Here is a 13375-nt window from a genome sequence, read left to right on the forward strand (position 1 = left end):
GGCACTGCCTTGCCCCCCCTTCTTTTTTTTTTCTTCTTTTTTTCCCCCCTGTTTTTTTTCTTTTCTTTTTTTTTCTTTTTCCCTTCTTCCCCCATTGTTTTTGAATTTATTATTATTATTATTGTTATTGTTATTGTTACTGTTATTATTATTATTATTTGGTTTGGTTTGGTTTGGTGTGTGTGTGTGTGTTTGCTTTGTCTTGGGGGGGTGCACGCACCGTCGCCAGGGGGGTGCACGTGCCGCCGCCGTGAGCGCGCTGAGCTCCCCGGGTGGCACCGAGAGCCGGCTAACTGGGGGGGGCGGGCACGCTGCGGATGCAAGCGCCAGCGGTCTCGCATGCCGGCAAGCGCCGGCAGCAACCGGCGCCGCACCCGAACGCACACTGCCGCTGGAAAGGCAGGCGCTCCCGCCGGCGCAGCAAACTGCGGCCCGGAGGGGCAGCGCAGAAGCACGCGCGCCCTGAGGGAGGCAATCCCGGGGCCCACGGCAGTGCAGGGGGAAGAAGGTGCAATGGGGGGGGTGCCACCGCCGAAAGTACCGGCGCCCCCGCAGGGAAGCGAGGCACAGGCGCCACCCCCTGATGTCTGCCGCCGGCTCCGACACAGGCAACACTGCCGGCGTGGCAAGGGACGTGAGGAAGGAGCGGCACCCAAGCTCGCATGCCCCGCCGCGAGTGGCAGCGCCCCAGGGGCGCGGTGGCATTCGCACGCCGCGACCCCGGGGAGGAGGCAGAACAAGGGGGCAGGTGTACCACCACCGTCAATGCCGCCGCCCCTGCAGGGGAGTGGGACACAGGCGCGACCGCCTGAGGAGGAGGAAAACAAGGGAGGGGGCGGGCGCGCTGCAGCCGCAAGAGCTGGCGCCCCCGTATGGGAGCAGGAGAATGGGTGCCGCACCTGGGCACACACCGCTGGCGCAGCCACCGGGCCATCCGCCGACCCCACAAGAGCCGGCCGAGGAGGGGGTGGCGCCCGGGCCCGAGTGCCCCAGTCGCGCGCGCCAGCAAACTCGGGGCTGGGTAGGTGCGCCAAGCCAAAGGCGGGAAGAAGGAAGGGGGGGCGGGCGGTCGTACACCTGAAGTCTTACACCAACTTTTACAACTCACATGAAACATTTGAAATCCGTAAAATCTCTTGCTTTCATATGCCCCACCCAAGAAGGCATTCACACAGAGAGACACATCTGCCCTATTCCCTTAAGCCATCAGTCCTGTGCATACTTACATGGGAGTAAGTCCCATTGAATTCAGTGAGATTTACTTCTTAGTTGACCTATAGTATTGCTACATATCTCATTAACCTCCACTCCCTCTCTCTTACAAACACACTACCAACTTCACCAGAGTATATAGCAACAGAGAGAAAACAATCCGTGGCTGAGTCCAGATTTCAAGAAAGGCATGAGATGGAGAGAGCAATAATTTTGATGATCATGACGATGGCGATGAATTGAATACTCCCCCCCAACCCCCTTGTTTTAAAAAGTTTACATGCCAGGATTGCACTGAGCTGGGTCCTCAGCTGCACTGAGCTGGCATGCGCGCGCACGCACACACACACACACACACACACACTCATCTCTCTCCTCCCCACCCCTCTTTTTTAGCTAAATAACAATTAAGCCAATGACCGAGCCAGTTCTGCACAGATGGGAGACAACCCCATCAACCCAAAGACCACTCCTTTGTGGACGGAAGGGGTCTTCTCCAATTGGATAGTAAATTTGATAGTATATTATTATTATTATTGTTGTTGTTGTTGTTATTATTATCAAGGTGCCTCAGGGCAGTGGGCTCAGCCAGAGAAGCTGGGCAGCTGTAGAGCACTTCAAGGCTCTGCAAGGGTGTGAGCATCCTCAGCTGAAGAAAGGGAGCTGCTGTGCAGGGAGAGGAGGCTCTCAGCTAGGGATGTACGAAAGTCACTTACCTTTTTGAAGGGTGACATTCGTGGGGGGGGAGGCGCTCCGTCCCTCCCCCCTGAAATTCTGGCTGGGGGGGAAGGCGCTCTGTCCCTCCCCCACGAATCCTGGCTGGCTCGGTCCGCAAATGGCGGCGGCCGTAGCTGCTGCCGTTTGCGTCCCTGCAATCAGCCGTGATAGGCTACGTAAATGTTTACGTAGCCTATCACGGCTGATTTAAAAGAAAAAAAAAAGTATACGCAAATGGCGGTGCCCATGGGCGCCGCCATTTGGGTTCCTTATTTTGACACGTCTTAGTCTACGTAAACATTTACGTAGACGAAGACGGCGAAAATAAGGGGAACGCAAATAGCGTAGCATCTACGCGTATGCGCGTGTTTTTTTCTTTTTTCTTTGAAATCAGCCTTGATAGGCTACGTAAACATTGACGTAGCCTATCACAGTATTTTTTAAAAATCTAGCTGTGATAGGCTACGTACATCTTTACGTAGCCTATCACATTTATTTATTTTTTTACTGGAAATGGCAGCAGCGGCAGCCAGTCGGAAGACCGGCCGCCGCAGCCGCCGCAGCCGCCACACCGCTGCTGCCCTGCCGCCGGAGCTGCCGCCGCCGCCAGAAAGATTCGCCCAAGGTAAGTCCCATCCCAGGGGGGCCGGGGGGGCAGACCATTTCACCACCGATTTCGGGAGGCCGAATGCACTGGCATTCGGCCTCCCCGAGATTCGTGGCGAAGTTCTCTGACATCCATACTCTCAGCGTGGGGCAGGCAAACCTGCCGAAGGTCGCTGCAAAAGGATGTGCCTCGGCTATTGGTCTTTAAATAATGGAGGTGTATTCAGCTAATGGAGGATAATTAATAATTAATAGTAATTAATAGTAATAGTAATAGTAATTATAATATTAACTGATAATTAATATTAATTAATTGATATTAATTATGATAATATTACTTATTAATATTATTAATCATGGAAGATTATTCGGATTTTTTCATGGGTCGGCTTTTGTGCGCTTCGGGCTGAAATCGTGGCGGAACGGCCAGCCACCACCTCACCACCCCCGGGATGGGACTTACCTTGGGCGGACCTTCCTGGCAGCGGCGGCTCCGGTGGCAGTTCGGCGGCAGCGGTGGTGGCCAGTCTTCCGACCTGCTGCCGCCGCCGCCATTTCCAGTAGAAAAAACCCAAAAAACAAAAAAATGTGATAGGCTACGTAAAGATTTACGTAGGCTATCACGGCTGACTTAAAAAAAATTAAAAAAACCCGCGTACGCAAATGGCAGCGCCCATGGGCACCGCCATTTGCGTTCTTTATTTTGGCACGTCTTAGTCTACATAAACATTTACGTAGATTAAGATGGCGAAAATACGGGGAACGTAAATAGCGTAGATGCTACGCTATTTGCGTTCCCCTTATTTTCGCTGTCTTAGTCTACGTAAATGTTTATGTAGACTCAGACGTGCCAAAATAAAGAACGCAAATGGCGGCGGCCATGGCCACCACCATTTGCGTACGCACATTTATTTTTTTTTAAGATCAGCCGTGATTGGCTACGTAAACATTTATGTAGCCTATCATGGCTGACTGCAGGGACACAAATGGCAGCGGCTACGGTCGCGTCCATTTGCATCCCTGCTAGCCAGCGGCCTGATGTCGGGCTGCTGGCGGAGCTGGCTGACGGCTCCTCAGAATCCCTGTGGAGCAGAGCCGGCCGGCCAGGATTCCGGGGGAGAGGAATGGAGCGCCTCCCCCCTGGCCAGTATTCCGCAGGGAGGGACGGAATGCCTCCCCCCCAGCATCAGCATAATCTGCGGAAAGGTAAGTCACTTTCGTACATCCCTAGTAATGCGATGGATTGAAGCTTAGCACTAGTTCTGTGTTACACCAACAAAGAAAACATTAAGGAAACACAGCTGCAGATCCTTTGCTACTGTATAAAATCCTGGGAGGTCTCCTCACATGAAATGGTCTTCCCCAAAATCAATCTCTTTCTCCCTCTTTCCCCCACCTATTAATTACTTCCTTTCAACAAAGCAAAAAGTAAAGACACACAGCTTGGATATTTATTGAACAAGGCTCATTGACCACAATGGAAGTTACTTCTGAGGAGACACCTGTTTCCTCAAGCTATGCCCAAATCCACCAATTACTTTTTCCCCCTTCCCCTTGAAAATCATTATCGCACTTTGTCACTAGCTCGTATTTGTCCAGCAGCACCTATACCCCTTATATCACTATGCCGTTATCACCCAATTGCTCTATCATGCCATTCTGCAATTCCATGGAAGAGCAATTGCGTGAGAAAGGCATAGTGAGATGGAAGAAATCACCCATCTTGAAAGGAAGTAGAAACCAAACCTACAAAGATGTTTTGAATGTCACTGTGTCACTATGATGCATTTGTCCAGGAATACCAGTACCCCCATCACACCATCTCCCATTTTCCAGCTATTCCTATACCCCCTATCTCACTATCACACAATAGTGAGAAAGTGAGACAGTGACACAGGGGGTGTAGGTATTTTAGACAAAAGGGCTATTTCTCTTTAATGCTTTACTTTTTTTAAAAAAATGTTACAGGCTACCCGGAGCACACCTATACTTTCGGGGGGATAGCCAGCAGACTTTAGTGGTAGGCAAGGTGAAGTAAATGCCTCAGAACTCTGATGGCCAGCAGTGAAATGGTGGAAACATTGGGGAAATACAGGTGGGGGAAACATTGGGGAAACACCCCTTGCCTGGGGTCAGTGAAGTCATGGCCAGGTGAAAGATACACCCTTGGGCAGGGCTCTCATGCCAGAGTAAACATGGAATGGGGGTGCACCCCACAACAGAAGAGCAGCCAAGCCGAATTAAGGAAAACAATCGGACTAAAAGTAGTCTCAGAAGAACAATTTTTTTCTGCAATAAGCTCCGGGGTGGCTGCAGGATGGCCAGGATGTCATACATCCTGAACAACCTCCAAACACAGCCACCTCAGAGTAAATTGCTCATGGAGACCCCCCCCCCCCATGTAAGCACATCCACTTAAATGTAAGTAGAACTCTCCAGGCAATTGGGAATTCTGTGGACAGGCTAAGTAAGATACCATGTTGAGGCATAATGCTTGAACAGGCCTCATCAGCCTGGAAGACTGCAGATTAGAGGTCCACATGTGGAGAGCAAAGATGTATAATGGAATTAGCTGTTTACCAAATGGGTGTTTTCCCCATGTCATTCTAGCTTCACCCTTTCCTGAGACATTTCCAGCTTTACAATAGTTCCGTGGATGGAGCTTATTTGGATGAGAACGGGGAATTGGCATCTGACTTTTTTATCGTGAACTGGATGATATTTCCAAACAAGTCCACTGCTAGAGTGGAAGTTGGGAGTATAGAGAGACAGGCCTCCTCAGAGATCAAGTTCACCATTGATCAGAAGGCCATTGGCTGGCTCAAGCTGTTGAACCAGGTAGGAAAAACTTTGATGCCTTTTAATATCTCTTCCCGGGCTATCCTATACATGTCTAATGCAAAGCTTGTCCCATTGAATTCAATAAGGCTTTGTCATTAAGTTCAGTGGGGCTTACTCCCAGGTAAGTGGGCATAGGATTTCAGCCTTAACTTCTATCAGTGCATTAGCTATTGTATATAACACTACAGGAATGTGATCTCCAAATCCATTTATTTAATATTTATACTGAAATAATATAGTGACTATGGTTTGGAATGATTATACGGGAACTCCGAAGTCCTGCTGAGAAGTATGCCAGGCCAGTGCTCCTCTCACTGTTTCAGGGCATAATTGAAATGTTCCAAACTGTTGTGGGAGCTGTCACAAAATGGCATCCCTGAGGAGGTGTGCCCATTCTCAAAATGGCTGCTCTGGTGAGCATGGCCATTGCAAAACACAAATTCCACAGAATATAGCAGAGAGGGCAGGGGAGCAGGATTATGAAGGGATCGATCCCCCTGCCTTGCATCATGCATGCCATTGTATGGCAATATTTGAGTTAGGGATGGGCAGATTACTCACCTGGTTCTGGTCCTGGGCATCTGCTGCGGGGGGAGAGGCGATCCATCCCTCCCCCCTGGAATCCTCACTGGCCGCAGCCAGACCTCCAGGAGCCACTGCTGCGCTGTGGACACAAATGGCGGCTGCTATGCCGGCTGCCGTTTGCATCCATGCCTTAGGCTGTGATCTGCTACATACGTATTTATGTAGCCTATCATGGCAAAGAGCAGGGGCGCAAATGGTGCCCATCGCGCCATTTGCTCCCCTGCTCTTTGCCGTTATAGGCTACGTAAATACTTACATAGCCTATCAAGGCCTAATGCAGGGACGCAAATGGCGGCCACTACGACAGCCACCATTTGCAGCCACAGCAGCTCGGGGGTTCAATCCTGGGGGGATTCCGTGGGTGGCGGGGGGAATTGCTCTGTTCCACCACGGGGAGGGGCGGATTCTAAAGAATCCAGACCCACTGGAGTCCGTGGTGGATTTCTCCAACAACCCTAGTTTGGGTGTTCTTTGTCGGACAGGACCCAAAATTTGCTTTAAGTCATGGCTGTCCTGTGTGAATGTAGTGTGTGTGTGTGTGTGTGTGTGTGTGTGTGAGAGAGAGAGAGAGAGAGAGAGAGGTATAGAGAGATAAGCTGACTGAATTCAGGCAACACACCAGAGTAATGTAGATCACTCTCTCTCCAGTTTTGAAGGCATTAAATGTTTTCATAAACTCCTTTTTGGATCCTATATTTTGGCTTTCTTGTGTTTAGCACCCCCACCCCCATCTTTAGTGTCTTTTGTCATTTTATTTGTTAAATCCACCCTATAATCCTTCATTATTTTACAACCCCATGAAACCACACTCTCAGCTTTGCAGGTATGCTTTCTCATACTTAATCCTAAGTAATCCAGTCCTCCATACTTGAGAGTAGAAATTTATAAGAAGAGTTTTGTACTGTGCAAATTCTCACAGTTACTTCTGAATAGGCATGAAAGGGGATCCATTGCATCAGATGAAGTGAACGGTGCTCAGAAAACTTAGGCCAGCATGAATTCATCAGTCTTTATGGTGCCCCCAACTTCATTGTCATTAAAAGAAAGAAGTGGAATTTGGATGTTGTCACAATTTGTTGTCGGGTTAGAAAAACTGCTTTTCTGTGTCACTGTGATGATATCATCATGATCGTGTTGCTGTTCCCACTGTTCTGTCCTTAAGGTCAGTTGAGGCTCTCTGTAAAAGGAGTTGCTGTTAAAACAGGAGAATCTGGGCTGAAACCAAATTAATATTTTTGTGTGATTTATTTTTGTTTGTACAAAAAAGGTATGGGCTCCACCACAGTGACAAAATCCTTCCCCAAGATCTCTCCCATCTCTCTTTCTTTCCCTCCTCAGGTGGAAGGATGGGGTTATGCCCCAATTTGAGTTTTCTGAATCTAATCCCTGATTCGACTTCCTTAATTCTGGTCTTCATTCCGGTACAATGTTTAACTAACAAACTAAATGTATGCTGTTTCCAACTCTATAATTTCCACCAACTTCAATATAACTTCTGGCCTAACTAATTTTCCTGGATGTTTCTTATCTTCATGGATAGACCGTGCCTTTTTCTAGATGTACTGAAAGTTGTCGGCCTGGATTTGCCAAGATGATTCAGGAAGGAGAGCCCATCTGCTGCTATGCTTGTGCCCCATGTGCAGAAGGAACCATCTCCAATCAGGAAGGTAGGAGACTTCAAAGCGAGCTGTTCTTTGGGAATAGGGCACACATGCACTAACATATTTTAGGATGGGATGTTGTAGGCACTGGTTCCTTAGTGGCTTTTTGTTAATTATTATTGTGTTCACTACCTCATTTCACAAAGGGAGTTGAAACAAACATCTGGAAGTAATGGAGGACAGGGGGGAAAGCAGCCTGCTTCCAAAGAAACCTAAAGTGCAGCCCCACAGAAAGTTCACTGCAGTAATCCAGTTTTGTGGTGACCAAAGCATGCAACACTGTGGTCAAGCTACCCCTGTCCAGGAGGTGCCATAACTCTCTTACCTGCCAGAGCTATTTTTTGGCATATCTAGCCACTGAAGACAGCTGTGCCTCCACTGGCAGTGCTGGTTTGATGCATACTGTCAGACTACACAGCTGCTCCTTCAGGGGGACAGTAACCCCATCCACAGGAAGCAACTGGCCACATTCCTGGACACAGGACCCGCTCACCCACAGAGTGACTTTGACAGGTAGCGAATCCAGCATCTCAGGTGAGGGCCTTTCCTGGACCTTCTTACTTGGATACTTTTTGGTTGGCGATGCATTGGGGTGACCAAGTACCCTTCTCCAGGGGGAGGAGGTGTTCCATGACAACAGAAGGAGAAGCGAATGGAGGGATAACAGGACTTATTTAGGGATGTATGGAAGTCACTTACCTGGTCTCACAGCTTGCTTCGCGGTGAGGGGGAGGCGCTTCGCTTCTCCCCCCGAAGTTCAGGCTGGGGGGGAGGCTTCCTGCCTCGCCCGGCTGAAATTCAGGCCGGGGGGGAGGCTTCCTGCCTCGCCCAGCCGAAATTCAGGCCGGGGAGAAGCGCCCCGTCTCCCCGGCCGCGAACTTCAAAAGAAAAAAAAAAAAAGCCCCGTGATAGGCTACGTAATGATTTACTTAGCCTATCACAGCTGACTTTGAAAATTTAGCCGTGATAGGCTGCGTAGATCGTTACGTAGCCTATCACAGGTTTTGTTTTTTGTTTTTTTACTTATAATGGCGGTGGCGGCAGCCGGTCGAAAGACCGGCTGCCGCCCCCACCCCTGACGAAGACCTGCCGAACTGCCGCTGGGACCCGCCGCCAGGAGCAACATTCGTAAAAGGTAAGTCCCATCCCGGGGGGGTGGCAGGGGGTGGCGAGGGGGTGGCAGAGAATTTCTCCCCGAACCTTCGGAGGACCGAATGCGTTGGCGCTCGGCTCCCCGAAGTTTCGGGGAGAAATTCTCCCCCATCCCTAGACTTATTCAAGGAATCGGCTTTGGTGTGCTTTGGTCCACTCCGGGCTCCATGAGCGAGTGCACTGCACCAGTGTAAGTTGCTTCATAGAGCATACTTCGAGGGGAGGGGGGAGGTTTGAGTGAACGCCATCTGACTGACATGGGCTGCTCAAACAATAAGTGAGGCTTCCCAACCAATAAGTGAGGCTTCCCGCCCCATCCAGGCTCTCCCCACCCTTTCTCCTCTGATAAAATCACTCTCCTCTCTCCCCCGCCATTACTTACTCCCTTAAAGCAACAATCATTACAAGAACAGAGTGTTGTCTCTGTCTTGAACCTGCCAAAGTTCGACCAATCTCTTGCCACTCCCCCACACTCCTTCCTTCCTTCCTTCCTTCCTTCCTTCCTTCCTTCCTTCCTTCCAGCAATAAAGAACACAGCATTCTCCCTGCTGTGTTGCAGTCAATCAAAGCTTCAAAACTTTGACATTAAGACTCCTAAAGGAATTATTTCAATTCATGGGAAGCTCATTAATGTCAGAAGTGTGCATTTTGGAAAAGAAGCCTCATTGTCCACAGTGCGGAATACTTCTGAGTAGACACACGTATGTCTGTGCTGGAAAAGGCAGGAACAATTCCCATCCTAGAAACAAAGGGATGGGAAACCAGCAGCCCCCTTTCTAACCCGATGCTGTGCAGGATCAGATGAATGAAGGTAGAAGTAGTTAGTTCCTAATAGAAGTAAACCAAGCAATGGAGAATCGCAGCTTCAAGAAAGTGCTTTACAGCCTTGAGGGAATTAGTGCTTTAAAATGTGCTATTTCAATTGCGGGAGATCTCTGTAAATTCCAATGTGTGTATTCATCGACCACAATGGGAGTTACTTCTGAGTAGACACTAATTGATTTGTGCTGGGAAACACAGGGACAGGAAACACCCCCTGACCAGGGAAACAGTGAAAAGCGCACCTCTGGTCAGCGCTAGCATCCCCGTGGTAAATGTGGGGGTTGGGGCACACAACAACTATACCGTGGGGAACCTGACTTAAAGAAAAGAAACATTACTTTAAGCAGTCTCAGGAAATCCGGTTTTACCATGATAAGCTCCGAAGTGGCTCCTGGATGGCCACAATGTCTTGTATCCCTAATGACCTCCAAATGCCGCCAGCTCAGAGCAGGGATGTCAGAGAATTCCACCACGGATCTTGGTGAGGCCAAATGCCAGTGCATTTGGTCCCCAAAAATCTGTGGTGGAATGAAGCCCTCCCGCACGAAAGGCACGCGAAATGGAACACTTACCTTCTGCCGTTCGTGCTGCTTTGCGAACGGCGGCTGCTTTTGCAGCCGCCATTCGCTTCTTCATTATAGCTGTGATAGGCTACGTAAATACTTACGTAGCCTATCACGGCTAATGCAGGGACGTCATTTGCGCCCCTGCAGAGGCCATGATAGGCTACGTAAGTATTTACATAGCCTATCAGGGCAAAAAAAAAAAAGGAATACAAATGGCGGCCGCCGTAGCCTCTTCCATTTGCATTCCTTTTTTTTTTTTTGCCGTGATAGGCTACGTAAAATACATAATACATTTATTAAATACATAAATGGCAAAATACAGGGACGCAAATGGTGGCAGCTATGGCGGCTGCCATTTGCATCCCTGTGCAGGCCACCCAGCGGCCAGATGTCCAGCTGTGGGTGGCCCCGGCCGGCGACTCTGTGGAGTCACTGCAGAGTGGAGCTGGCCGGGGAAAATTTCGGGGGGAGGGACGGAGCGCCTACCCCCCACTGCGAATGTCACCCTTCGAAAAGGTAAGTGACTTTTGTACATCCATAGCTCAGAGTGAATCACTCAGGGGGGAAATCCCCCCATGTAAACACTTTCCTAGTCACTGGACACAAGCAGAGCCACATTCATTGACATCACTTGACCATCAAGTCCAGCATCCCTTTCCCAAAGGGGCCAACCAGGTACCTCTGAGAAGCCCACAAGCCAGACATGAAGGCAACAGACCTCTCCTGTTTTACTATAAGCAGTAGGGATGTCAGAGAATTTCTCCACGAATCTCGGGGAAGCCGAATGCCAGCGCATTTGGCCCCCCAAAATTGGTGGAGAAACGGTCTGCCCCCCCTCTGCCCCCCCGGGACAGGACATACCTTGTTCGAATGTCCCTGGTGGTGGGGGCTCCAGCGGCGGTTCAGCAGCTTTTTTTTTTTTTTTTCAAAGTCAGCCATGATAAGGTATGTAAAGATTTACGTAGCCTATCACAGCTGACTGCAGGGACGCAAACGGCGGCAGCTACAGTCGCCGCCATTTGCGTCCCGGCAGGAGAGGGGTTTTCGCGGCCGGAGGGATGGGGTGCCTCCCCCCAGCCAGAATTTCGGGGAGGAGGGACGGAGCGCCTCCCCCCCAGGCAGAATTTTGGGGGGAGGGATGGAGCGCCTCCCCCCAACCACGAAGCAAGCTTCGGGATCAGTTAAGGGATTTTTGTCCATCCCTAATAAGCAGCTGGCATGCAGAGCCAGCTGGACTTGTATCTGTAGGATGTATGTCTGTATGTATTATTTGTTTATTCAAAGTATAATTTTATCCTCCTCATCAGCAAAAAAAAGGCTCCCATAGCAGCTTCACTGAATCAGAAAAATGGAGAACCATCCATGTAGCCATCATGGTTATATGATACTAATACACCTAACCTCCATGAACGTATTTAATCCTTCTTGAAAGCTAGAGGCCACCATCAAATATTGTTGCATGGAATTCTGCAATGTGGCATCTTTTCATCCCTAATTCATGTAGTCAGTTTCTGCTCTCTCCCCCATCCTTGCCGCATCTTCCTCTGATGGCATTTATGCTTTCACCCACTAACATATGTTTTAAAGCAGGGCTGGGCAGGAAATAGATCTCCAGATGTTTGGGACGTCAGTCTCCAGAAGCACCAGCTAGCATGGCCAATAGCCAGGAATGCTCGGAATAGTAGTCCAAAAGTTTTTCAGGGCACTACCCTTTGGATAAATTGGTGATGCTGCAGCTGCTCTTCTTTTTCTCAGATGCAGACCATTGCAACAAGTGTCCAGATGATCAGCATCCAAATGAAGGCCGAGATCAATGTGTTCCTAAACTTATCAACTTCCTCTCTTACAAAGGACCCTTGGGGATTATCCTAGCTCTCTGTTCCCTTTCTTTGTCCCTAACCACTGGTCTTCTCTTAGGAATCTTCATTAAATATCAAGAAACCCCAGTGGTCAAAGCCAACAACCGTGACCTCACCTACATGCTCCTCGTCTCCCTCCTGCTTTCCTTCTTGTCCTCCTTTCTATTCATTGGTCAGCCCCAGAAGGTGACCTGCCTTCTCCGACAAACTGTCTTTAGCATCATCTTCTCAGTCGCCGTCTCTTCTTTGTTAGCAAAAACGATCACGGTGGTAGTGGCTTTTCTTGCCACAAAACCTGGAAACAGGATGAGGAAATGGCTGGGGAAATGTTTGGCCAACTCCATTGTGATTTCCTGCTCCAGTGTTCAAGTGGGCATCTGCATGATCTGGCTGGGAATCTCTCCTCCGTTCCCAGAATCCAACATCCATTCCCAGACTGGGCAGATCATCCTGCAATGTAACGAAGGCTCTGCTGTCATGTTTTATACTGCCCTTGGCTACATGGGCTTTCTGGCTGCCATCTGTTTCATGGTGGCTTCCCTAGCCAGGAAGCTGCCCGGTGCATTCAACGAAGCCAAGTTGATCACCTTCAGCATGTTGGTGTTTTGCAGTGTTTGGGTGTCCTTTGTGCCCACCTACCTGAGCACCAAAGGGAAATACATGGTGGCTGTGCAGGTCTTCTCCATCTTGGCCTCCAGTTTCGGATTACTGGGTTGCATCTTCATCCCCAAATGCTACGTTATTGTACTGAGGCCAGATCTTAATAAGAAGGAGCATTTAATGATGAAACCAAAAGATTGCATATGATTGCCCTTATTTTGTATAGAAGGGTGATAATGTTCTTCCTCTGGGTGTGAACTTTTTTTGCGTGCTATTCTTAGAAATGGTTAGTTGGTTGCTTGTAGGATTTGTCCTGTACGTCTGGTATGGCACCATTGTGGCGAATGCTGATTTACTGTGTATATTGGTTTGACCGATTTGTCCTTGTCCTGAGATATCATGCTATAGGAGTTGGGTATTTATTGATTATATAAATCATAGAATCATAGAAGAGTAGGGTTGGAAGGGGCCTCCAAGGCCATTGGGTCCAACCCCCTGCTCAATGCAGGAATCCAAAGTCAGAGCATCCCTACAGATGGCTGTCCAGCCTTGTCTTGAATGCCTCAGTGTGGGAGAGCCCACTACCTCCCTAGGGAATTGGTTCCATTACCGTATTGCTCTGTCAGGATGTTTTTCATGATGTTCAGACGGCATCTGGCTTCCTGTCACTTGAGCCCATTATTCCATGTACTGCACTCTGGCATGATTGAGAAGAGATCCTGGCCTTCCTCTCTGTGACAACCTTTCAATTGCT

At 49.2% G+C, this 13375-nt stretch overlaps 1 protein-coding gene across 1 annotated transcript; it reads left to right on the forward strand.

Annotated features, from left to right (window-relative positions):
* The first annotated feature begins 339 nt into the window (after positions 1–339).
* LOC146355517 (vomeronasal type-2 receptor 26-like) lies at positions 340–12828 on the forward strand. The gene is made up of 2 exons (XM_084829918.1): positions 340–1021; positions 11864–12828. The coding sequence occupies exons 1-2, from the start codon at positions 340–342 to the stop codon at positions 12826–12828; spliced, it is 1647 nt and encodes a 548-aa protein (XP_084686044.1).
* The last annotated feature ends 547 nt before the right edge of the window (positions 12829–13375 follow it).

Source organism: Heloderma suspectum, chromosome 2, assembly GCF_057233095.1.
Source record: "Heloderma suspectum isolate Gila_16-S chromosome 2, 16-S_ref, whole genome shotgun sequence".
In the NCBI taxonomy this organism is placed as follows: domain Eukaryota; kingdom Metazoa; phylum Chordata; class Lepidosauria; order Squamata; family Helodermatidae; genus Heloderma; species Heloderma suspectum.

Coding starts and splice junctions, on each gene's coding strand:
- LOC146355517 (XM_084829918.1), top strand. CDS start 340: ATGCCGGCAAGCGCCGGCAGCAACCGGCGCCGCACCCGAACGCACACT. Junction 1,022..11,863: donor GCCAGCAAACTCGGGGCTGG/GTAGGTGCGCCA, acceptor AAAGTTTTTCAG/GGCACTACCCTTTGGATAAA.